The sequence below is a fragment of the Neomonachus schauinslandi genome, chromosome 2 (assembly GCF_002201575.2).
Source record: "Neomonachus schauinslandi chromosome 2, ASM220157v2, whole genome shotgun sequence".
NCBI lineage: Eukaryota > Metazoa > Chordata > Mammalia > Carnivora > Phocidae > Neomonachus > Neomonachus schauinslandi.
In genome coordinates this window covers 41,153,129-41,180,891 of record NC_058404.1, presented here as the reverse complement: position 1 = coordinate 41,180,891, position 27,763 = coordinate 41,153,129, and the positions used below count along the sequence as shown (strand labels likewise).

Sequence of the window (27,763 nt, the reverse complement as noted above, 5' to 3'; positions counted from 1 at the left end):
TAAGAATTTTCTGTGTTCTGAAACCACAGGGAGGCCCTTTCTCCAGGAATAGGTGAAAGAGTTTCTTTCTGACTATGATTCTTCTTGGTGACAGGATGCCGATAGGATTGAAACTCCCCTTCCTGTCACTGCCCATTTGCGGTTCACACTGAACTACAGAAGCTGCTGTCTGTTGACACCTGCCTATCAGATGTGCTTTCAGGGGACCTACTAAGCTGTCTCAGGGAACTACTTTCTTTGATGTTATCTTTTATATACAATAATAAAATTCCATTCATTCATTCAACAAATATGTACTGAGCACTCACTCGCATGCCCCAGAAAGTGAGGACAGAGCAGTGAACAAAATATAAAAAATGATCAATCACTCTCACACTCCTTATTCAGGGCATGAGATTAGATTCAATTAGGGAATGAAGCAGTCTGCTCAGGGAATGCTGTTCATAAAGCAGAGTACTTAATGCTACACAAAAGATCTCCATCAGTGTGTGTGTGCGCGCAGACACACACACACACACACACACACACACACACACGAAAAATTCTGGTGGCTGAAAGAATAGCAAAGTGGACTCCACAAGTTATACTACTTCAAATTAATGAAAAATAATAGTTCACTTTTTAAAAAGGATTACTTTTACAAAAACCTGTTTAGATAGCATCTACCCTTCTACATTCCTGGTAGACACAGGTTAAGGCAGCTTAAGAGACAATCCAACATGCCTGACATATTAGCATATGAGTATGGATTTTAATGAGCCAGGGGTTGTGGAATACAGTCTTCAGGTTCCTTGAGGTGACAGTGTGATGAAAGCAAGACTTATCTCCACAAAGCTTGGTCTAAGTTCCATGTCATTAAATGAAAATGCTGTTCTTGTTAGGTTACATTTTTGGAAAAAGGGTACCACAGTAGGTTAAAAAATAAGGAGTGCTTTTTGCAGTGACAACCTTTCCATGGTCTTGCAGCCACCCCCACCTTCTGGGAACAGGCTTTTAGCCTTCAAAGTCAAGGGCTCAAAGTAAGTTGTTGAGTACTAGAAACAGGGGACTGAGGTGTTGGGAAATTTAATTAGCGTGTGTGAAAATAAAAGGGCCTATAGCTGAAAGCCACTCTAGAAGTGTGAAGAATTATGATTGCTTTTTGAGATACTCCCATTTCTCAAGAATGAACAAGCCTAGGGAAACAAAGGTGAGCTGCTTAGGTTTTTTGTTTGTTTTTTAAAAAATATTTTTCAAGTCTTTTGCTGGTGAGGCTGATGTGGAGAAAAAAGGCAAAGAAATGTAGAAAAAATTAAACTTCCTTATAACTTGCAGCCCATTGACAAAAGACTTGAGATATGCAGAGAATGAGTTCCTCCAAGGAACTCCCAACTGTCTTAATTTTAATGCTTTGCTAGAGGGAAAAACAACCTTAGCTTGACAATAGCTAGGCCTCCAGGATCCCTAAGGCTTCTTTAACATACAAAAATCCTTTTGGGAAACTTCCTTTGTCTCTACCCCTCCCAACCAATCACTCGTCATAATCCCAGTACAGCTATTTCTGCCCATGGGTACTGTCCCTGTGTTTTAATAAAACCATCTTTTTTTTTTTTGGCATCAAAAACGCCTCAAGAATTCTTTCTTGACCGTTTGCTCCCGAACCCCACTTCAAATCACATCAAGGCTTCCACAGTTTTTGCTAATAAACTTTAACCTTTACTAAAATAATGGTTTTTCTTCATCTCCCCAGAGCAAGGGCTTGCTCGAACCATGAAGAAACCAGTCCCTGGACCTGCAGGGATCAAATGCCACATCTTATAACAGAAATTTTATAACTCAGGAAGATACTTCTTTTAAGCTTCCATGAGATCCTGTCCAATTCAATATGCAAACATGAAGCAAAGATTAGAAATGAACTTGAGGTCTCTGTACTCCAAGGCCTTACCATCTTGAGCAAGAGGAGGTGTTAATGGAATCTACTATAGATACAAAGACATACTGAAAAACTTTAATATAAAGCCAACTGTGGCAAAGACTGTAACAGATTAAACCCAGCTAATAGGTTTAGAGTAGGCTTTTCATAGGAGGTGATGAGGGAGCAGAAGGCAAGTGGAGGATAAAGTACAAGTGGACACCCAGCAACCACCCTCCCCCCAAGGTGGGATCTGTGTGACATTCCTCGGGCATTCCTGGCGGCCCTAAAACTAAGGGAAGGGAAAAAAATCAAATGGTTAACTAATAGAGATCACAGCCCTACAGGGTATGAGTCCCTATCAGTTTATAAACGTCTTAGTGATTTACAAGGAAAAAGCAGTCTTATGAATAGCCTAACTTTCAGAAACACATAGACTCAATTTCACGGAGCCCTAACATCACCCTCCCCTCCACAGTGATGTGGAAACAAAGGCAAAAGGGAACGGAAATAAAATTAAATTTCTTTATAACTTGCATCCCATTGACAAATACTTGAAATAGAGTATAACAGTCCTCCAGAAAACTCCCAACTATCTTAATGTTAATACCTTACTAGAAGGAAAAACCACCTTAACATAACAATAGCCAGACCTCCAGCATCCTGAGAGTCTTCTTTAGCATATGAAAGTCCTTTTGGATACCTCACTTTCTCCTTACCTCCCCCAACTCCCAAGTATATAATCAGCCATTCCTCATAACCCCAGTCCTACAGCTCTTTCTGCCCACTGGTCCTGTCCCCATGCTTTAATAAAATCACCTTTTTTGCACCAAAGACATCTCAAGAATTCTTTCTTGGCCATTGGCTCTGGACCCCAACAACATTCCAAAACTACATCAGGAGGGATTTGAGCTGCATCTTGAAAGATGAACAGGACTTTCAGAAATGAAGATGAGGGGAAGAGCACTTCGGGCAGAAGAAAGTAGATGAACAAAGGCATAAAGGCATAAAGGGTGCTCAGAGAGAGTGGGCAGAAATGTGACTAACATACATGGAGGCTGTTGTGGAAAGACCAGTGTGGTAGAAACACAGAAAGAACCCAAATCCTCTTAAATTAAGGATTAGGACTTTATTCGTAAGATAAATTGTGGTGATAGTTGTAGAGGAAAATCAAGGCAACTGCTGAAGAGAGGAATGCCACTTGATGTGGGAAACAAAGGCAGAAGAAAAATTATTAAATTTCCTTACTACCTACAGCCCATTGACAAGTGCTTTAAACAGGCAGAGTGACATTCCTCTAGGGATTCGAACATGAGAGGCCACCATGATCTAGACCATGCCTGGAGCCCCCAAGTTAGAGTCAGGGTCAAGGTACACTTCCTATAGTTACGGTAGCTGAAAAAAAATTGCCTCATGGAAAAATCATAAAATAATCTAGGTATAGGCATTTATTACATTCAGGTTCAACATACCTCAAACTCCAGATAGTGATCTTTCAGTCTGTATTCATCTATCTCCTTGGCTTTAACTTTCTTGTCTGGGGGATAAGAGCGGTGCTCAGCGAGCTCAGTGGTAATCTGCTTCAGCTTGCTTTCATGAGATTTCAGCTGTTCCTCCTGCAGGAAATTATTAAGCTATTTAGCATCCGGAAAATAAATCAATAAAAAAATCATAGAGTACTTTTTAAAATCCCTTATGATGAATGACTTTAATTCATCAAAACAGTCCAATGTGCCTCTGCTGCACATCTTACCAACTTTCTCAGGCTAGTATTCACACCTACCTTTGCAAAATGACAACCAGTCCCCTTGTTACAAAGCCAAATACTTTCAGAGCCCCTTATCAAGTGTAGCTGTCATGGAGTTGAGACCAGGCTTCCTAAGAAATACTTCAATAGGCAAGGCACCAGTTAAGTACCTATCCTTAAAGTCCCGCAAAATTTGGCTTTCCCATTTCCTGTCCACTCAGCAATGCTGCTAATTTCCCTGTCTGTCACAATGAATGAAGAGCCTCTCTGCCTAGTTTTTTTTTTTCTTTTTTGAGACAAGCAATGCCACCAAGAAATAATTCTCTGTAACCTATCAGATGATATATATTTTTAAAAGATTTTATTTATTTATTTGTCAGAGAGAGAGAGAGAGAGCAAGAGAGCAAGCACAAGTAGGGCAAGCGGCAGGCAGAGGGAGAAGCAGGCTCCCCGTGGAGCGGGACGCTTAACCAACTGAGCCACCCATGCATCCCTATCAGATAATATTCTAAGAAATGAAGCAACCTATGCTTTTCCCCTCCAAAGTAGTAGAGGTTCTGACTTCCTTCAAAATCTTACTGACCCAAAGCAGTAATTCAGTTAAACGTACCTATAGAGCAATTCTTGCCTGAACAGCGTTACTCTAGGCACCATGCACCAACGCAACATGGTTGATCCTGTGTCAAAGAACTTCCATTCTAGGGGTACCATTTTTATTGCCTTACAATAATGAAAGACACTATCAAACCCTATGGCAACATTTTAAAAATGAAACAAAGAGACTGAAATTTTCTTGCACTTCTCTAATTGTACGACTGCTTTTTCACTATTCTACTTTCATATATATATTATCCAAATTCTTGGTGAATATAAATTTTACATGTATAATAAGATATAAATGGATGAAAGTAAATGAAGAGGAACTGATTAAACTAGGTGATAAATATATTTTGTATAATAACAACATAATTTATTTATTTTTTTAAAATAGCAGACAAAAGGAATTTCCCTCCTTTATTACATTCTTATTTTAGGACATATCAATTTGTACTCCTCATAAAAGGCATGGCATTAAAAAACAAACAAACAAGAAGAGTGTTCCCCTTCTGCTTCCCAAATTCATGTCATTCTAGATGATCACAAGCAGAGTTAAAGGTAAAAAATTAACATGTACAACACATCATCATCACAATTCCCAGCTGAATTTTTTCCATATGGCATTTTTATAAATTTAAATTACTATCTAAATCCAAGATCAGCATACATAGTTGCCAGATGATGAAGAATTTAAACCCTAAAGCAACTGTGTAATAAATCTGTCAATTTAAGCTTGTAATTCAAATCTAATAAAATAATTTAGAGGTGAAAAATCTTAATAATTTTAATTTATGATGTGAGAGTATATTATCTATCTATCTATCTATTATCTATCTATCTATCTATCTATCTATCATCTATCAATATGTATATAAATATGCCACATTATGAATCTGAGCTCAGGTCATGATCCCGGGGTCTTGGGATCAAGAGCACAAGTGGGGAGTTGGGGGGAGGAGAAGGGCAGAGGGAGAGGGAGAAACAGGTTTCCCATTGAGCAGAGAGCCTGATGTGGGGCTTGATCCCAGTACCCTGGGATCATGATCTGAGCCAAAGGCAGACGTTTAACCGACTGAACCACCCAGGCACCCCTTATTTATTTATTTTGGAGAGACAGAGCACGGGGGGAGGGGCAGAGGGAGAGAATCTCAAGCAGACTCCCCACTAAGCACGCTTGATCTCACAGCCCTGAAGTCATAACCTAAGTCGAAACCAAGAGTCTGCCCCTCAACCAACTGAGCCACCCAGGTATCCTGTCTAATTCTTTTTCTATGCTACTCCTATACAAATATAAGGATCCATAAAAATAGAGAGTATGTTCTACAGGCTTTTATACTTTATAGGTTTCCTTTTGTGACTTGTTTTCTCACTTAACATGTTTTTAAAATTTACTCACATATATGTCCTAGTTTCTTCCTTTTAAGTATAGGACATACTAGAATTTCACTGAAGGATGTTTAGGTTGTTTTTGGGTTTCTTTAGGCTATTATAAATGATGCTACATTGAATATGCTACCTAGTGAATATGGGCAAGAATTGCTCTACAGTGTAATCACTAAGATGTAGAATTTTGGGGTTTTAGAATAGGCACATCTTTAAGATGACATTAACCTGTTTTCTTAAAGTGTTTCTACCAGTTTACATTTCCATAGTAGGCTTAAAAATTCACATTGTTCTATATCTTTGCCAAAATTTGATACTCACTGAAAACCAGTGTTATTCCAGATCTCACAATCTCTTCCACTTCTGCATTACTATAGCACTTAAATGTCTATACTACTTATGTGTGAATTTTATCTCCTTTACTGATTACAAGCTCTTTAAAGGCAGAAAAGGGACATTATTTTTTTCCTTTTTCTCAAATCCTCCAGTGTGCAGTACTGAGCAGAAAAGATAGTATATGGCATAGTTTCTGTATAGTACCCGAATAACATTTAACATATTCCTTAAGTTCTCATTAGCTGAGAGCCAAGACCATCATCTTAGCTATTTTTATAATGCCCACATACCTAATATAGTACCTGATATATGGGTTCTTCAGCAAACAGTAGCTGAATAAATGATTTTAAAAGGGGGGGGGAGGGGAGGTAAAAAGGGGAGGGCTCAGACTGTTTCCTTTGTGCTGTTTTAAAGTACATAGATGATTTAGAAGGTAATGACATTTCTAAGAATCTTCTGGGAAACTTACAAGTCAAATTGCTAAATACTGTAGCCTTCTCAACCCAAGCTATATGGAATTTAGAATAAAGAACATCTGCTTTAAGTCAGTTTGAACTATTATTGAAGGTACCATCAGAAAGATTTTATCATTTTATGTTTAAGAGATTTAAAGACATTATTTTTTATTTTTTTAAAAAGATTTTATTTATTTATTTGACAGAGAGAGAGAGAGAGACAGTGAGAGAGGGAGCACAAACAGGGGGAGTGGGAGAGGGAGAAGCAGGCTTCCCACTGAGCAGGGAGCCCGATGCGGGGCTCGATCCCAGGACCCTAGGATCATGACCTGAGCCGAAGGCAGACGCTTAACAACTGAGCCACCCAGGTGCCCTGAGATTTAAAGACTTCAAACAGTTTAGTGAGCTTCTGTATAACTTCAACATGATTTCATTGTTTACTGAGTACTCAATATATGTTAAATGCAGATGTCTAAGAAATGAATACAAAATCTATTCTGGAAACGTGTAGTCAACCATTTAAGGCGATGCCAAGGAGTGTGGATTGCATCATGTTGGCGAAAGTGAATCAATTAAGTTTAAGTGATAGTACATGAGTCATATTTTAGCCACAACTGTGAAAGATGGATTAGAGAAAAGCAAGACTGGAGGAAGAGAGATCTCAAGTGGTTATACAAATAGTCTGTCAGAGTTTTTCAAAGTGGGTTGTGTGCAAGCCAAGCAAGATGATACACTGGGAAGAATTTTAAAGATCAGCATTGGGATAATTCACATACCATACAATTTACCATTCAGTAATTTTTAGTATAGTCACAGGGTTGTGCAACCATCACTACAATTTAATTTTATGACATTTTAGTTTCCCTAAAAGAAATCCTTTTGTAATGGAATCACACGTTTCTTTTTATGACTGCCTTCTTTAACTTACTGGAATGTTTTCAAGGTTCATCCACTTTGTAGGATGTACCAGTACTTCATTGTTTTTTACAACTGAATAATATTCCATTTAGATTATTCCATTTAGAATATTCCATTTCCATTCCGCGAAATATCACATTTCATTCATCTATTCATCAGCTGATGGCCATTTCCACCCCTGGCTCCTATGAACATTTGTGCAAAAGATTTTGTGTGGGTTTATGTTTTCATTCTCCTGCTATCTAAGTAGGAGTGGAATGGCTGGGTCACATGTTAAATCTATGTTTGATCATTTGAAGAACCACCAAACTGTTTTCCAAAGTAGCTGCATCATTCTATATTCTCACCAGCAACATACCTAAGTTGTAATTTCTCCACATCCTCACCAACACATTATTTTCCTTGAAAGATTTTTTTAATTATAGCCACTTTAATGAGTATAAAGTGGTATCTCCTGTTTTTGATTTATATTTTCCTAATGAGTAATGATGGTCAGCATTTTTCCATCTTGTATTGATAACCAGATACGTAGTATATTTTATAAAAATATATACATGTGTTGGAGGATATCTGTTCAAATATTTAGTATTAATAAGGTGAATGATCAAAAACGTTGAGGAGTGATGTAGGTGAAAAATGACAAAAGTCTGAACTAAGGAATGTGGGTAGGATATGAAAGATATTTAAGAAGCAGAAGTGACAGGATTTGTGACTAAAAGTCTAAGATGGAGTTGGGTGGGAAGGGTATGGTTTTGGCCAGTGAGGGACATGATTACAAGAATGACTTCCTGCTCTGAAGTCCCACTGCTCCTAATGCCTGCCTGTCGGAGGAGGTCACTGAGATGACATAACCACTGGCTGAAAGGCAAGCTGGACCTGGGCAACTGGAGGCTCCTCACCTCCTCCCTGTCCATGAAATGTGCATTTTACCTCCCTTTCCAAAGCTAGAAGCTGCCCCAAGGACACAGCCTTGAAATAGTAATGTATTATTGAGATCATCTGAATGGTACACAAGATTGGGCTCAATTAAAGCCTCTATATAAACTTTATGATTCTGGCAGGGGGGTGCAAAGATCTACTCATCTTGTGGCCACCCAAGACAGGCCTCTTAAGTAAGTTCCCTTATTAAAACTGCCACCTACCAATCTGCAGTGGTCTCCTTTCTTCAGTCTCTCCTTGCCATCTGTATATAGGGGCCAGATTATGAATGCACCCTGCCATACTCATCTGGCCCCTGGCCATTATTGCCCTGATTGTCAAACCACAGGATAAAAAGAGGGGTGAGAAGCAAGCAGAGTGCTTTCCTTTGTTTCAAATCAGTGTTTATCACAAGGCCTGGCCTTCAACAATTAACATTTAATGATCAAAGTATCACTGGTTAGTGATTCAAATAATGATTGATTCAGATCTTTAAAGGAGAATGGTGGAAATTCAAAGAAAACAGAACTAGATTCAGGAAATGGTAACTCCATGAGGTGCAAGTGAGACAGAGCAAGGACTAGACTCAGGTCCCCTAACCCTGACTGTGAAATCCAGTGTTCCCTGCCTTCTCCATAAGGGAAAAAAAAAAAAAAGATAAAACTCTGTGCCTCTTGAGTAGCATATCTTGCAGGAATGCGGAGGAAGGATGCTTACTGAAAGGAAGATACTACCTACAAGGACTGGTGAAGACCGGACCAAACCAGTCTGCACCAATATGGACCACAGTGCTGAACGTTCACAAACTTCTTCCCTCATAGTAATACTAAATATCCCACCCAGGGTGGAGATTTCGCATGTTATTTGGACATGTGATATATGAAGAAGCATGAATTTTATTTTATTTTACTTTATTTTCTTAATTTTTTATTGTTATGTTAATCACCATACATTACATCATTAGTTTTTCACGTAGTGTTCCATGATTCATTGTTTGTGCATAACACCCAGTGCTCCATGCAGAACGTGCTCCCTTTAATACCGATTACCACGCTGCCCATCCCCCCACCCCCCTCCCCCCTAGAACCCTCAGTTTGTTTTTCAGAGTCCATCGTCTCCATGGTTCGTCTCTCCCTCCAATTTCCCCCCCTTCATTCTTCCCCTCCTGCTATCTTCTTTTTTTTTTTCTTAACATATATTGCATTATTTGTTTCAGAGGTACACATCTGTGATTCAACAGTCTTGCACAATTCACAAGGCTCTCCATAGCACATAGCCTCCCCAGTGTCTATCACCCAGCCACCCCATCCCCCACTCCAGCAACCCTCAGTTTGTTTCCTGAGATTAAGAATTCCTCATATCAGTGAGGTTATATGATACATGTCTTTCTCTGATTGACTTATTTCGCTCAGCATAACACCCTCCAGTTCGATCCATGTCGGTGCAAATGGCAAGATCTCATTCCTTTTGATGGCTGCATAATATTCCACTGTATATATATACCACCTCTTCTTTATCCATTCATCTGTCGATGGACATCTTGGCTCGCTCCACAGTTTGGCTATTGTGGACATTGCTGCTATAAACATCGGGGTGTACGTACCCCTTCGGATCCCTACATTTGTATCTTTGGGGTAAATACCCAATAGTGCAATTGCTGGATCATATGGTAGCTCTATTTTCAACTTTTTGAGGAACCTCCATACTGTTTTCCAGAGTGGCTGCACCAGCTTGCATTCCCACCAACAGTGTAGGAGGGTTCCCCTTTCTCCGCATCCCCGCCAACATCTGTCGTTTCCTGACGTGTTAATTTTAGCGATTCTGACTGGTGTGAGGGGGTATCTCATTTTGGTTTTGATGTGGATTTCCCTGATGCCAAGCAATGTTGAGCACTTTTTCATGTGTCTGTTGGCCATTTGGATGTCTTCTTTGGAAAAATGTCTGTTCATGTCTTCTGCCCATTTCTTGATTGGATTCTTTGTTCTTTGGGTGTTGAGTTTGATAAGTTCTTTATAGATTTTGGATACTAGCCCTTTATCTGATATATCATTTGCAAATATCTTCTCCCATTCTGTTGGTTGTCTTTTGGTTTTGTTGACTGTTTCTTTTGCTGTGTAAAAGCTTTTTATCTTGATGAAGTCCCAATAGTTCATTTTTGCCCTTGCTTCCCTTGCCTTTGGCGATGTTTCTAGGAAGCAGTTGCTGCGGCTGAGGTCGAAGAGGTTGCTGCCCGTGTTCTCCTTTAGCATTTTGATGGACTCCTGTCTCACATTGAGGTCTTTCAACCATTTGGAGTCTATTTTTCTGTGTGGTGCAAGGAAATGGTCGTTTCATTCTTCTGCAGGTGGCTATCCAATTTTCCCAACACCATTTGTTGAAGAGACTGTCTTTTTTCCATTGGACATTCTTTCCTGCTTTGTCAAAGATTAGTTGACGATAGAGTTGAGGGTCCATTTCTGGGCTCTCTATTCTGTTCCATTGATCTATGTGTCTGGTTTTGTGCCAGTACCATACTGTCTTGATGATGACAGCTTTGTAATAGAGCTGGAAGTCCGGAATTGTGATGCCACCAACTTTGCTTTTCTTCTTCAACATTCCTCTGGCTATGTGGGGTCTTTTCTGGTTCCATACAAATTTTAGCATTATTTGTTCCATTTCTTTGAAAAAAGTGGATGGTATTTTGATAAGGATTGCATTGAATGTGTAGATTCCTCTAGGTAGCAATGACATCTTCACAATATTGGTTCTCCAATCCATGAGCATGGAACATTTTTCCATTTTTTGTGTCTTCCTCAATTTCTTTCATGAGTTTTTTAGAGTTTTCGGAGTACAGATCCTTTGTCTCTTTGGTTAGATGTATTCCTAGGTATCTTATGGTTTTGGGTGCAATTGTAAATGGGATCGACTCCTTAATTTCTTTTCTTCTGTCTTGTTGTTGGTGTATAGGAATGCCACTGACTTCTGTGCATTGATTTTATATCCTGCCACTTGACTGAATTCCTGTATGAGTTCTAGCAGTTTTGGGATGGAGTCTTTTGGGTTTTCCACATAAAGTATCATATCATCTGCAAAGAGTGAGAGTTTGACTTCTTCTTTGCCAATCTGGATGCCTTTTATTTCGTTTTGTTGTCTGATTGCTGTGGCTAGGAATTCTAATACTATGTTGAATAGCAGTGGTGAGAGTGGACATCCCTGCCACGTTCCTGACCTTAGGGGGAAAGCTCTCAGTTTTCCCCATTGAGAATGATATTCGCTGTAGGTTTTTCATAGATGGCTTTTGTGATATTGAGGTATGTACCCTCTATGCCTACACTCTGAAGAGTTTTTTTTTTTTTTTTTTTTTAAAGATTTTATTTATTTATTTGAGACAGAGAGCACATGAGAGGGGGGAGGGTCAGAGGGAGAAGCAGGCTCCCTGCCGAGCAGGGAGCCCGATGCGGGACTCGATCCAGGGACTCCAGGATCATGACCTGAGCCGAAGGCAGTCGCCTAACCAACTGAGCCACCCAGGCGCCCCACTCTGAAGAGTTTTGATCAAGAAAGGATGCTGTACTTTGTCAAATGCTTTTTCTGAATCTATTGAGAGGATCATATGGTTCTTGTTCTTTCTTTTGTTAATGTATTGTATCACGTTGATTGATTTGTGGATATTGAACTAACCTTGCAGTCCAGGGATAAACCCCACTTGGTCGTGGTGAATAATCCTTTTAATGTACTGCTGGATTCTATTCGCTAGTATTTTGGTGAGTATTTTTGCATCCATGTTCATCAAGGATATTGGTCTGTAATTCTCCTTTTGGATGGGGTCTTTGTCTGGTTTTGGGATCAAGGTAATGGTGGCCTCACAGAACGAGATTGGAAGTTTTCCTTCCATTTCTATTTTTTGGAACAGTTTCAGAAGAATAGGTATTAATTCTTCTTTAAATGTTTGGTAGAATTCCCCTGGGAAGCCATCTGGCCCTGGGCTCTTGTTTGTTGGGAGATTTTTGATGACTGCTTCAATTTCCTTAGTGGTTATAGGTCTGTTCAGGTTTTCTATTTCTTCCTGGTTCAGTTTTGGTAGTTGATACATCTCTAGGAATGCATCCATTTCTTCCAGGTTATCTAATTTGCTGGCACAGAGTTGCTCATAATATGTTCTTATAATTGTTTGTATTTCTTTGGTGTTGGTTGTGATCTCTCCTCTTTCATTCATGATTTTGTTGATTTGGGTCATTTCTCTTTTCTTTTTAATAAGTCTGGCCAGGGGTTTATCAATCTTGTTAATTCTTTCAAAGAACCAGCTCCTAGTTTTGTTAACCTGTTCTACTATTCTTTTGGTTTCTATTTCATTGATTTCTGCTCTGATCTTTATTATTTCTCTTCTCCTGCTGGTTTAGGCTTTATTTGCTGTTTTTTCTCTAGCTCCTTTAGGTGTAGGGTTAGGTTGTGTCTTTGACACCTTTCTTGTTTCTTGAGAAAGGCTTGTATTGCTATATACTTTCCTCTTAGGACTGCCTTTGCTGCATCCCAAAGATTTTGAACAGTTGTGTTTTCATTTTCATTGGTTTCCATGAATTTTTTAAATTCTTCTTTAATTTCCTGGTTGACCCATTCATTCTTTAGTAGGATACTCTTTAGGCTCCATGTATTTGAGTTTTTTCTGATTTTCCTCTTGTTATTGAGTTCTAGTTTCAAAGCATTGTGGTCTGAAAATAGGCACGGAATGATCCCAATCTTTTGGTACCAGTTGAGACCTGATTTGTGACCTAGGATGTGATCTATTTTGGAGAATGTTCCATGGGGACTAGAGAAGAATGTGTATTCCATTGCTTTGGGATGGAATGTTCTGAATATGTCTGTGAAGTCCATTTGGTCCAGTGTGTCATTTAAAGTCTTTATTTCCTTCTGATCTTTTGCTTAGACGATCTGTCCATTTCAGTGAGGGGGGTGTTAAAGTCCCCCACTATTATTGTATTCTTGTCAATATGTTTCTTTGCTTTGTTCTTAATTGCCTTATATACCTGGCCGCTCCTATGTTAGGGGCATAGATATTTACATATCTATGTAGAGATATGTAAATCTCTACATGTAGAGATATGTAAAGAGATATGTTGGAGTAGACCCTTTAAGTAGGATACGGTGTCCTTCCTCATCTCTTATTATAGTTTGGTTTAAAATCTAATTTGTCTGATGTTAAGGATTGCCACCCCAGCTTTCTTTTGGTGTCCATTAGCATGGTAAATCAATCTGGGGGTGTCTTTGGGTCTAAAATGAGTCTCTTGCAGACAGCATATCAATGGGTCTTGTTTTTTAATCCAATCTGATAGCCTGTGTCTTTTGATTGGGGCATTGAGCCCATTTACATTCAGCATAACTATTGAAAGATAGGAATTTAGTGCCATTGTATTGCCTGTAAGGTGACTGTTACTGTATATTGTCTGTGTTCCTTTCTGGTCTATATTGCTTTTAGGCTCTCTCTTTGCTTAGAGGACCCCTTTCAATATTTCTTGTAGGGCTGGTTTCGTGTTTGCAAATTCTTTTAGTTTTTGTTTGTCCTGGAAGCTTTTTATCTCTCCTTCTATTTTCAGTGACAGCCTCGCTGGGTTAGTATTCTTGGCTGCATATTTTTCTCATTTAGTGCTCTGAATATATCATGCCAGTCCTTTCTGGCCTGCCAGGTCTCTGTGGATAGGTCTGTTGCCAATGTAATGTTTCTACCATTGTAGGTTACAGATCTCTTCTCCCGAGCTGCTTTCAGGATTTTCTTTTTGTCTCTGAGACTTGTAAGTTTTACTATTAGATGTCGGGGTGTTGACCTATCTTTATTGATTTTGAGGGGGGTTCTCTGTGCCTCCTGGATTTTGACGCCTGTTTCCTTCCCCAAATTAGGGAAGTTCTCTGCTATAATTTGCTCCAATATACCTTCTGGCCCTCTCTCTTTCTTCTTCTTCTGGGATCCCAATTATTCTAATGTTGTTTCGTCTTATGGTATAGCTTATCTCTCGAATTCTGCCCTTGTGATCCAGTAGTTGTTTATCTCTCTTTTTCTCAGCTTCTTTATTTTCCATCATTTGGTCTTCTATATCACTGATTCTCTCTTCTGCCTCATTTATCCTAGCAGTTAGCGCCCCCATTTTTGATTGCACCTCATTAATAGCCTTTTTGATTTCGATTTGGTTAGGTTTTAGTTCTTTTATTTCTCCAGAAAGGGTTTCTCTAATACCTTCCAGGCTTTTTTCAAGCCCAGCTAGTACCTTTAAAGTGATGATTCTGAACTCTAGATTCTACACCGTACTAATGTCTGTATTGAGTAGGTCCCTGGCAGTCGGTACTACCTCTTGTTCTATTTGTTGAGGTGATTTTTTCCGTCTTGTCATTTTGTTTAGAGGAGAACAGATTAATGAGAGAACAAAATGCTAACAGGGTAACAATGTCCCCAGAAAATATACTCTAAACAAAACAGAAAAGACCTGAAGCCGGGGGAAAAGAAAGGGAAATAAAGAAAAAAGAAAAAGAAAAAGGAAAAGATAAAAAGAAACAAATATAGAACAAAACAAAAAGCCCAGAATATGATCAAATATGATCAGGCTGGTGCATAGATCAGTGCCACACACTAGATTTTGGGTGTATTTTGGTTTGTTAGAAGAAAGTGCCTCCCAAAATTTTAAAGAAAGAAAAACTTATGTATGTACAAAAATAAGGGTTGATATGATGAAGGGATGGAATATGACTGTAAAGATGAAAAGTATAAAAAATTTTATAAAAGGAATTGATAAAAAGTTGTTTGAAAAAAGAAAGAAGAGGATTTTAAAAAAAAAAGGAGAGAATGTGATCAGGCAGGAGAGTAGAACAAAGCCATACACTAGAGATTTAGGGTATATTTTGATCTGTTAGAAGAAACTGTATCTCAAAATTTTAAAGAGTGAACAACTTATATATATATGCCAAAAATACGGGTAACTACTATGAAGGGATAGAATATGACTCTAAAAATTAAAAATAAAAATGATTTTCAATAAAGGAATTGATGGGGCGCCTGGGTGGCTCAGTTGGTTAAGCGACTGCCTTCGGCTCCGGTCATGATCCTGGAGTCCCTGGATCGAGTCCCGCATCGGGCTCCCTGCTCCAAGCAGGGAGCCTGCTTCTCCCTCTGACCCTCCCCCCTCTCATGTGCTCTCTCTCTCATTCTCTCTCTCTCAAATAAATAAAGTCTTTAAAAAAAAAAGGGATTGATAAGATGTTGGTTGAAAAAGGGAAAAAGAAAAATTCAAAAAAAAAAAATTTAAAAAAAAAAAAAAACATTGAAAGACTAAAGAATCATAGTAAAAAATCCATGGATTCTATGTGCAGTATTCCCCTAGCACTGGAGTTCTGCCGTTCTCATTGATCGGTAAACTTGGTCTTGGCTGGCATTCTTGCTGATCTTCTGGGGGAGGGGCCTGTTGCCATGGTTCCCAAATGTCTTTGCCGGAGGCGGAATTGCCCTGTCCTTGCCAGGTCTAGGCTAAGTAATCTGCCCGGGTTTGCTCTCGGGAGCTTTTGTTTCCTGCAAGCTTTCCGTACAGCTTTGGAGGATGAGAGTGAAAATGGCAGCCTCCCAATCTCCGCCCCAGAGGAGCCAAGAACTCGGGGCCCCACTCCTCAGTGAGCCCCCAGAGAAAAGCAATCAGTCAGTCCCGTCTCCTCCGTCTCCGGCCGCACTCTGTGCTCACCCGGCCTGTGACTGAGCGTTTCTATCTCTGGCACCCGACTCAGTGTGGAGTCTCCAAACCCAGCAGATCCCTGTGGTGTGCTCCCACGCCACTCCTCCCCAGGGAGGAAAGGGAGTCTCCCTGGATCTGCTGCTTGTTAGGTCCCTGCTGGAGGAGCAGTGGCCCGGCTGTGCCGCGGATCACAGTTTATGGCAACCCCAAGTTGAGAGCCCGCTCTTCTACTCCGTCTCCGCAGCGGGCTTCCCTGCTCCAATACCCAGGAGCTCTGCCACACTCAGCCACCCCCGGTCTTTCTGTGACTCCAAGGGTCCTGAGACCACACTGTCCCACGAGGGTTCCACCCCCCGTTTAGCCAGTGGAGTGACGTCCCTCAGCGGAGCTGACTTCTAAAAGTTCCGATTTTGTGCTCCTAGACTCTATCACTTGCCAGAAGAGACCTACGGAGGCCCCCTCCCCCGCCGTCTATCTTCCCGAATATTGCCTCAGATTCACTTCTCCACACATCCTACCTTCCAGAAAGTGGTCGCTTTTCTGTTCAGAGAGTTGTTGCTATTCTTTTCTTCGATCTCCTGTTGAGTTCATAGGTGTTCAGAATGGTTTGATCCCTATCCAGCTGAATTCCTGAGACCAGAAGAAATCTAGGTCTCCTACTCCTCTGCCATCTTGCTCCGCCCCAAAGAAGCATGAATTTTAAATGCGTAAGCGCTAATAAACCCCGCCTCTATATCCTTACACAGGACCCTTTTTCCACCCAACTTTCTTTTAAAAGCTCTCCCTATCCTTGCCTCGGGGAAGTCAGGCTGCGGAGCTCGCCAGTGCTCAAGCATAAGCACCAATAAAGCCTTGACTGAAACTCCCATTTGGCCTCTTGTCAATTTCTATTGCTGAACTAGCCCAAGAGCCCAGTTCAGTTTCACACGTCTCCAAAGAAGTAGTGAAAGAGAGGGTAGGGATTGTAGGGAGTACAGTGCAGTCCCTTTAAGTATGATCTGCACTGCTTGCAGGCTGGACACCGGGTATGTCTTAAAACATTCATGTTCCCGGGCCCCTGACCTGGACTTCATTAACCTGGGGTGGGGATGCTGGGACATGTGCACTTTCAACAAGTCCCCAGATCATTCTTGTACACATTAAAGCTTGAAAATGACTACTTTGATGAGTAGAAAGGGAGGTCCTGAATAGATCCTAAAGAGGGCCAACCATGAAATCCTAAGTTTAGAGTACTGTACCAGAAGGAGAAACAAAACTTAAATTTTCAAACTAGTCTCTCTACCCCTAAAAGAAGAAGAAAAATGTGCCTTGGCAACACTACCATGAAAACAACTGAAGATGACTCCTACACAGCAGAGTTGTTCAGAAAGAACCACACTGCACTGACAATAATCAGTTTTAATAATGAAGGCTAATATGTTTTGGATAGAAGACAAGAATAAATTAAAGAAAAGCCTGCGAAAGACAGGGTGATGATGAACAGTATGTCTTTAAAAGCACCAAACAATCTTTTAATTGAATGTTTAATTTTTTCCTAACACTACTAAGTTTTTTCCAGTATGGTACTCACATTGTTATACATGCATTTTGTAAACTAAAATTATCCAAGTGGTTCTGGCATTTAGGGGAGTCATAGCCAGGCTGTGCATGTGTGGAGAAAGGAAAGATGGCTGGGCTAATTCAGTAGTTCTCAATAGCAGCAGGTATCAGTGGGGTGGGTTTTGACCCCACAGGATATTTGGCAATGTCTGGCAACATTTTTGGTTGTCACAACTAGGGGGATGATACTGGTATCTGGTGGGTAGAGGCTGGTGATATTGCTAAACATCCTACAATTCAAGGACAACCCTCACAACAAAGAACTATCTAGGCTAAAATGGCAGTTGTGCCTAGGTTGGCAATGCCAGTGCTAAATGAAGAGGACTAGTCTTCAAGGTACTGGAAAACTTGTGGGTGCATCTAGACATGTATCCCAGGATTCACTGAAGGTACACTATGACTCCTCCAAAGATATCCCCACAGGAGTCTCTATTTGATGTGGAGGGTACTCCACATACTGCACAGGCTGTGTGTGGACTAACTCTTCTCTTCCTCTTTCTAAGCTATTCTTTATCACATGCTTTGTTTTACATATTTATTTCTAAATTGTCTTATTACTCTCAAAGGCAAAACATCGGGGTGCCTGGGTGGCTCAGTCATTAAGCATCTGCCTTTGGCTCAGGTCATGATCCCAGGGTCCTGGGATCGAGCCCCGCATCAGGCCCCCTGCTCTGCAAGAAGCCTGCTTATCCCTCTCCTGCTCCCTCTGCTTGTGTTCCCTCTCTGGCTGTTTCTCTCTCTCTGTCAAATAAATAAAAATAAAATCTTTAAAAAAACAAACAAAAAACCCCAAAACAAACAAACAAACAAACAAAAGGCAAAACATCTTCATTTTTAAGTAAACAAATACAATGACCTGGGCAAAAAATACAGAGCTAGTGAAAGAATCTTAAAAACATTCTAGAACAATCTCTTCAATTTCCAGTTGGAAAACTGAGGCCCACAAAGGCTTGGTGATTTATTTGTGGAGGAGGAAAACATCTTATTATTTTTTTTTACAAGGTAATTAAATTCCTGTAAGGACTTGGTCATCTTGTCCTATGTGACAAAGGAGTATGCTTCTTTTTGGTTACTGCCTTATTTAAAATCCTAAGTCCATCATTTTGATCACATTACATAAGCAGGGTTTGGTTTTTTTTTTGTATCTTTGTGGATTTATGTTCAAAATGAGGAAAAATATTAAAAATTTTATGCATCCTATTTTTAGTTCCAGTGTAAGACGTTTGTTTAAAATAAGAGATTTTGCCTTGAAAAAGGTGCTTGCTTGCCTGGTCTCATGGTAAAAAAATAAACAAATAGAGAAACACATTCATTTTCATGTGCCAGTGACTTACTAAAATATAGCCCATAAATAAATAGAACAGAAGTACATTTCTTTTTTTTTTAAAAAGATTTTTATTTATTTGACAGAGAGAGACAGTGAGAGAGGGAACACAAGCAGGGGGAGTGGGAGAGGGAGAAGGCAGGCTTCCCACCGAGCAGGGAGCCTGATGTGGGGCTCGATCCCAGGACCCTGGGATCATGACCCGAGCCGAAGGCAGACACTTAACGACTGAGCCACCCAGGCGCCCCCAGAAGTACATTTTTAAAGTAGAAAGTAAATAGAAATGTAGATCCATAGTAAGGAAAGAACAAGTTAAAGCTTGTAAGTTGCTCTATCCTTTCAAACTTCAACTCACCTTTCTCCTGTATCTTTCATAAGAATGATTGTGAGACCAATCTATTGAAAAATAAGTACTGGAAAATCCCTCGTGAAATTAACAGAACAAAACCCAACTTCTGAAGGTATTTGTTGCCTCTAGTTAGTTGTTCAGTTGTTTTCTCTTCTCGTACCTTATATAATGTGGTTTACTGTTTATTTCAAGCAGCCAAAATTAAAGTGGGGGAATGCATTTGCTTTAAGAGGTCACAGTTCAGGTGGGTAGATGGAGAATTCTGCTAACATGCTTTCTAGTCATCAATAAGATGACCTGTTCTCTTAGAATATTTGTTATCCTTGAAAATTAAATGCCATTCTGCCTTGTAAAGTGAGCTAGCCCAGTCCTTTCTATTCTTAACAGTTTTTTTTTTTTTGTCGTCTATGAACTACATAGTAATAGTAATGCTTACATGGGGAGTATCCAATTCATGTTAATAATAATTACAAATTAACAAAACCAAAAGAATCTTTCATTAAACCATGTCTCTTCTTTTTTTTTTTTTTTTTAAAGATTTTATTTATTTATTTGAGAGAGAGAGAATGAGAGAGAGCACATGAGAGGGGTTAGGGTCAGAGGGAGAAGCAGACTCCCTGCCGAGCAGGGAGCCCGATGCGGGACTCGATCCAGGGACTCCAGGATCATGACCTGAGCCAAAGGCAGTCGCTTAACCAACTGAGCCACCCAGGCGCCCATGTCTCTTCTCTTCTTACCACTAGTCTACTTTTTATCAGCTCATGGAAAGTCTTGTATGTATTCCCTTCCTCCACTTCCTTACTACTTTCCAATCCTTCCTCAAAGAAGACTAATGTGGCTTCTCTTCCCATCACTCCGCAAACTGCTCTCACCAAGGGACCCAATGACCTCCTACCACTTCATAGGAGATTTTTTTGTACTAATTTTATCTGATACTCTCTCCTCTTTCTCCCCTTTTCTGGCACAACATTCTCCCTGTTTTTCCTTAAGAACAGAAAAACTGTTTCTCAAGTGTCCATTTTGGTCTCCTTCTGAGCACTGAGCATCGCAACATTTGGAAGTAGAAAGAGGAAAAGGACCCAGGAAAGAACCCTAGGAAGAAGCAACAGGATGAAAACCAGATAGTGAGGTCACAAAAGCCAAGTCAGACAGCACAATCCCCAGCTGCCGAAGCCTAGATGACAGTCCTTATCCCTTTACTTCAGTGAGCCATTAGGAACACTCATTCCACACTTTCTTTTTTTTTTTTTTTAAAGATTTTATTTATTTTTTAGAGAGTGAGTGAGAGAGAAACAGCATGAGAGGGGAGAGGGTCAGAGGGAGAAGCAGGCTCCCCACTGAGCCGGGAGCCCGATGTGGGACTCGATCCCAGGACCCTGGGATCATGACCTGAGCCGAAGGCAGACGCTTAACCATCTGAGCCACCCAGGCACCCCTCATTCCACACTTTCAAGATGTCTCAAATACTTCCATTTTATCCATCTTTTCTACAAATAACTTTGTTATTTTTCCTCTCATTATTTCCCTTGCCTTTATTTTTATCTTATTTGTTTTAAAGATTTATTTATTTATTTGGGAAAGAGAGAGAGAGAGAGAATAAGCAGGGGGAGCTGCAGGCAGAAGGAGAGGGAGAAGCGGGGCTCGATCCCAGGACCCTGGGACCATGACCTGAGCCGAAGGCAGATGTTTAACTGACTGAGCCACCCAGGCGCCCCTCCCATGCCTTTAAAATTAGGCTTTCTGTTTCTAGTATTTCCTCCTCTAATACTTTCTTCCTGTTGTAACATAAGTAATTTTTAAAGCACAAATTTGGTCACTTGCTTAAACTGTTACCCTAAGGATGCTGGGGAACCAGTGAAGCATCCAAAATCCTATACATGACATAAAAGACCTTTCATCATTTGGCCTTACTTCTACAGAGGAATGCATCTTGCCTTTTATATGTGATTCCACATCTCAGGGCTTTCTCTTCTGGGCTTTTTTGATCCTCTGCTGCATCATTTTCTCTTCCCACATCACATCTAACTGCTACTCATCCTTTAAGTTTCATAGTAGATACCAAACTTCCTCCTCCACCTACAAGCCAGGCTAAATGTCCCTTCTTGTATTCCCATAGCACTCTGGACGTATCCTTCCCATACTCTAACCAAACTGTACTATACTTACTTGCATGTTTTGTATCCAAAGAGTATCTGGGTTTCATTTGTCTTTCTGTCTCCAGAGCCTAAAATAGTCTCTCAAGTGTAACAGGCACATAACACAGTGATAATCCATGATATCAGGTAGGTAGAGGAGTCAGTGATTATCAACACCTGGTTGATTAGAGCCAGATGAAACTATTTCTACTATTGCACCAATAAGAAATTCACATGGACATCAAAGTAGCTTCCAAAATCCTTAACTAGTCAATGGCAATAGGGGCAGTGCAGACAGGTTTAAAATGGGCAAAACGGGTCTGTTTACAGTGTCCTTAGAACAGAGTTTTAAGGAAGAGAGGGACATAAAATATGATCTTTAGAGAGATCGATCTGACAAGAGGAGAGCAGCTTAGGTGACTACTTTGGAATACCGTTCTACTGTACATTGTCTTGATTACCTAGGAAAACCCACATGGTCCTCCCTAAGAGGTAGGGAAGTCTATGCCCCACTGTACTGTGGATAGTGGATCCCTGGGAATATTCTTACATGCCCCCAGCATAAAATACAGCCTGAGATATGGGAAAAGTTCAATTAAATAAATAAATAAATAGCTAGCTAGCTTGTTTTCAAGCCAGGGTGTCTAACACTAGCCAGTCATTTTAAATATGAGCTGTTAGTACAAACAGAACGAAAAACCTAAGCCACCATTTGCAACAACATGGACAGACCTAAGAGGGTATAATGCTAAGTGAAATAAGTCATACAGAAAAAGACAAATACCATAAAATTCCACTTATATGTGGAATCTAAAGAACAAAACAAATGAATCAACAAATAAGGAAAAAGCAGAGACAGACCCATAAATAGAGAAAACAGACTAATAGTTCCCAGAGGGGAGGAGGGGCGGAGAATGGGCAAAATGGGTGAAGTAGAGAATAGGAGAAATAGGTTTCCAGGTATGGAATCAGTAAGTCATGGGGATGAAAAGTACAGCATAGGGCATATAGTCAATGGTATTGTAACAGTGTGCATGGGGACAGATGATACTACACTTGTGGTGAGCACAGCACAACTTAGAGATTTATTGAATCACTATGCTGTACAACTGAAACTAATGTAACACTCTGTGTCAACTATACTTCAATTAAAAAAAATAAAAACAAAGTAATCTAGTCCCATATGACTGAGTAGTAAACTACTATAAATTTTTGAAACGTATTCAAAGTATGTGTCCTACCAACCATGACTCAATTGTGTCAGCTTCCAATATGAAGTGTAAAACCCAGTACACTGCATTTTGCCCCATTTATACAATGGACCTTCCAAGGCAAGTTTTCATCCTTGCTGCCAAAATGTGGAGTATTATTCCAATCAAATGTTAATAAGATTATTTTACAAAGTGCTTTTTCCCAAAGTCAAAGCACTATCAAAATGACATACCTGAGACAATTTTGTTGTAGTTGCAGGCAGAAGTGGACGACTAAACTTTTTCTGAGATCCAATGGCAGCTGGAAATGGTGGTGCAGAAAATACAGCTGCAACACAATTAATTTTGTTTATCCACCCTTGCATTTCCTCTGGACTCCTATGAGAAACAGATAAATTTACATCAGGGTATTTCTCTATCTTAAGTGCATCACACCTTGCCCATTTCTCATTACCAATTTAAAAAGGCAAATAAAATCATTTATTTATTTTTCTTGGTACAATTAATTCCTAACAAAATTTCACTGAGATTAACATTTTCAACAGCAATCACCATGGTAATAAGAGGCCCAGGAACCTATGATCATTATAGTATAAGGCTATGATTATCCTTCAAGGATACAGAAGGGGAAAAAAAGCAAAATCACTTGATAATAAATACTAAGTCCCTACTTTGATACTAGGCTCAGTCAAAAATTAATTAAAAAATTAACTCATCTCTTCCAATCACATAATTCAATTTTAAAATCCAACTGAGGGACAAATTGATAGAACTTAAAAGGAATGTAAAAAAGGGAACACCCACTAGGAAAGCAGCTTTAGTTTCTTGAAAAGTTAACTATAAATTTATCATATAACCCAGCAATTCTACTCCTAGGTATATACCCAAGAGAAATAAAAACATACAGGCACAAAAAGATGTGTATGTGAATGTTCATAGCATAAGAGTCCAAAAGGGGAAAAAATCCAAATGTCTATCAACTAGTGAATGAATAAAAAAATGTGGCATACATCCATACAGTGGAATAGTACTCAGCAATAAAGGCATGAAGTGCAGATATGTTACTACATGGTGAACCCCCAAAACTTTACAGTAAGTGAAAAAAGCCAGTCATATATCATTATATGATTCCATGTATATGAAAAGTCCAGTAAAGGCAATACTATAGAGACAGAAAGGAGATTAGTGGTGTCTGGGGCTGGGGGTAAAAACGGGGAGTGACTACAAAATGGTCATGGAGGATCTCTTTGGGGTGATAGAAGTGTTCCAAAACTGGACTATGGTGAGGGCTGCACAATTCTGTAAATTTGCTAAAAATCATTGAATTGTACACTTAACCCAGGTGAGATTAATCATACATAAGGTATATCCCGAAAGGATGTTAAAAATCTACCTGACAGGATGTGAAAATCATCTGATGTCATTAACATACTTCTAACTTGAAATGTCATATATTTGCAGAGACTAGCACTGACAGCGCTTATCAATATTTGTGAATTCATAAATGAATGGGAGAAATAGTCATGAGCCAGGATAGTTGATCCACCATGTATATATAATCAATAAACAGAAGATGGACAAAATGTCAGCCCACATAAAATAATTTCCCCTACCGGTTACTCTGAGAAATCACACTAACCTGAGACCACACTAGAAATCAACTCCTCTTTGCACCCCAGATGCTTCTCTAATCTGATTTCTCTGGCTCTGTTAATTCACTGATTTCTGCATCAATTCTATCTGAGGTAATTAGAGCTTCTTAGTTATCATATTTGGTATTTTAGTAAAAAAAGTGTTGGAGAATAGAATACTTTGAAGGGCTCTGATGACTAATAGTTGTAATTAACATCTGGCTATGATTCCCTCTGTGATGTTAAAGCTATCTTATTCCCACACTAAAAAAATCCTGTGTAACTTGGATTTCCTTACAGCTTCCTCCTCACCCGATGTCAACAATTTCATACCTCTGCAAATTCAACATTCATAAACCACCAGAGTACCTGCTGTAGTTCTTATTTCTTTTTTTTTTTGATCTTACATTGCTACGATCAACAAGCAATACTTGTGTTCACTATCTTGATGTCAAATCTTAAGACCATTGCCAACGGAAGTCAATTGGTGGTGTTGTGTTGAGAGTGATTCTGAAGTCAAGTTCAGGCTGTGGAAAGCATGCCGTGAAGAATTAATACTATCACAGACACTGATGCTATGTGTGCGCCTATAAAGATTCCTGTTCTGGAGGCTCAGTTCTGAAAATCCACAGTTTCTCACTTCACAGATCCAGAATTCTCCGTGTGAAGTGCTCCACTTCTAATCTGAAGGCTGTCGTGGACCCCTTATTAAACTGGCAGACCATCCCATTTCCTTGCCCACAATATAATTTTATCTTTTTCTTCTAGTTTTATCAAAGACTATTAGAGCTCAGAAGGAAGAGAGAAGAGAGACAGAGGGAACAAAATGGAAATCTACATTTACTGAACAGTTTCTATGTGCCAGGCACTATATGAAGTATTTTATATACTTGATCTCATTTAATTCTCACAAGAACCTTGTGAGATAAACATTATCATCTGCAGTAGTGACAAGCTAAGGTTCAGAGAGGTTAAATTACGTGTCAGGACAAAGAGCTAGGAAATGGTGATTTGAATCCATGTCTATTTTACTTATTGTGTGATAAAACTTGTACACCACAATGCTTATATTTTGTTCATAAAAATATTAAGTTCTAGAGATGGTAAGTGGCTGATTCAAAGTCACAGGGCTACTTTGTAGCAAACAAAAAACTTGAACTCAGAGTTTCTATTTATAATTCTAGTTTTCTTAAGCAGTTGTCTCTCTGATATAATCAGTTAATGACTTTGAATCCAACTCAAATTCCCCTGAAGACTCTGATTCTATTTCATGGTATAAGGTGGTGCTATGCAAACCATGAGACCAAACCAAACCAATGAAACATACTGGGCTTGAAAAAGCAAGACTCTCCAGTCGGCAGTTTTAAGTTTAAGCACATTCGGCTTCTTCTCATAGTCTGTGGCCTTGGATGCCAGCGCATGATGCACACTCACGGCGTTTTTCAAATCCTCTTCAGACAGGGCCTTTTCTGGTTTATATTCATCCTACAGATGGAAACATGGATACAAAGAAAATTAAGACAAGATCTTGTTCAGATTTCACCTTCTCTTTTTATGAAAGTAAAAAAAAAAACCCCTAAAACTAAAAGAAATTAGAAAATCCATGAAGTTGCATGAAAAAAGTGACATGATGTAAAAACAACTCTTTAAATTTATAAAGGCTTCCCTCCAAAATAACAATAAAAAAATCCCAACTAGTACAATAATGAAAATTTAAAGCAAATTTGATTATCACATTATTATATTTAGTAGTTTCCACAGGTCCATTAGAATAAAAAAGGACTTCAAAGAAGGCAATTAAATATAGTCGACATTACAAACTGTTTTAGAACATGTTTTCTAGTGTGTAAGGTCCCCTCTTTCCCCTTCCCGAAATCTGTCAGACATGATGCTAAATAAACTTGCATTTCTGTAAAGAAAACACACATAAGCACACACTCCTCTTACCTTCTAATTAGTAAAAAAAAATCCTAAAAGGAAGACATTATCTATTTTCTTATCACAGTCTGGTTTTACAAATTTCCAAAAAAACAATTACACTTTCTCATACCTCCTCCTTCCTTCCCCCATCCCCTCCACAAATCAAGCAATTCAAATGTACTATTGCTATTAATTCAAACGGAGTCAGAAATCAACAGAAATAAACTGTTGATTCTTAATGATCAGTCAGTGAGAGTGCTGAGAAACAAAGGTAAGGAAAACCTAAAATACACATTAAATACCAATAGGAATATAAAGGTTACCCAAATTTATAATATTAAATGATGAAATTACTACTTTAAATTGCAACAAGTCTATTTTATTAAGCCTCAGAGATTAAGAACTGCTGTTGACAATGACAGTTATCCAGAGCAGTATGACTAATAAAGAAAATAGAAATCTTAAAATAAATACAATATATTTATACCTATCTGTTCTACAATTCCCATTAATGCATAAAGCTGTAATCTAGTTACGTTTTGGGGTCTTGTCTTTTTTAAATGAGATTTTTCTTAGTGATTTAGCATTCCAAAGATTCACAAATCTCCTTCCAGTAGGAGGTATCAACTAGAGGTAGAGCTCCCCTCCAACCTCATGATTATGCTACAATAGAACCCTGCATTAGCTGAACAGCCACTCACTTTAACCACTTAGCTCCATACAGGAATCTGAAGCAGATAAATAATGGGGAGTGGGGATAAAAGACCAGGGCCAAAATTATTTTTGGAGAATTTATATGTTACCTCCATTTGCATACATACTGATCTCTAACACACTGGATATTGGAATTTGCACAGGGATCAGCCCAGAAATTCCTGTGTCATTTTTGATGTCTAGGTCCATGATTTTGCCTTTTACTTTAATTCCTTCTCACTAGTTTCTTTTGATTATGTTTTCTGTTTGAATTTAAGATGATTACTTAGTTCTTTGTTTTTCTGGTTTCTTCTTTACTTTTTGATCTCTTTTTTGAGCTTAGTCATGTCAAATAGTATGTTTCTTAAGTTTAAAGTACCTAAGGTTTTAGTTATTTATCACTGTATATTTCTAATTTTATTGGCTTCTGACCAGAGATTTTATAGCACTCTGTAAAATGTTCTATTTCTTCAAAATTCGTTAAGGTTTTCAAACTACATTTGATTTTTGTTAATGTTCCATGGACATACAGAAAAATATTATTCTCTGAGGGATGTGTGTTTTTATATTTATTGATTCAATCCCTCTATGTTCTTGCATCATTTTTTCTACAAGTTCATCCTCTTGAGACAAATATACTGACCTCTTTCTTTCACTGTATTGTATTTTAAGCTCTCCTTGCATTTCTAATAGTTTTTGTTTCACATTTTAGGTGCTATGTTGTTTGATGTATTTAGGCTTATGACTGCTTTCTTCCTTAAATGATGTGCTATTTATTATTTTAAAATGTTCTTTATCCAGTAGTGCTTAGTTACATAAGATAGAAACTTAAAAGGCTCTCTCTCCCATCAAATGTTCTAATTCTCTACTAATAGTCCACCTCAACAAGATTTTAAAAATAATTTAACTTCCCTCCCTCCTTCTCATTAATCCTAAACTTTGCTGAAATACTTTATTATGTTTGTTCTGCA

At 39.0% G+C, this 27,763-nt stretch overlaps 1 protein-coding gene across 1 annotated transcript in view; it reads right to left on the bottom strand.

The window, feature by feature from the left end:
* PSD3 (pleckstrin and Sec7 domain containing 3) overlaps positions 1-27,763 on the bottom strand; it is a 440,689-nt gene that overhangs the window by 26,091 nt on the left and 386,835 nt on the right. Inside the window, exons 13-15 of the mRNA XM_021681565.1 lie at positions 25,507-25,664; positions 22,782-22,926; positions 3,364-3,507 (exon numbers count right to left, since the gene is read on the bottom strand). Coding sequence (XP_021537240.1) covers positions 3,364-3,507; positions 22,782-22,926; positions 25,507-25,664 — 447 coding nt within the window. The remainder of the gene's footprint in view (positions 1-3,363; positions 3,508-22,781; positions 22,927-25,506; positions 25,665-27,763) is intronic.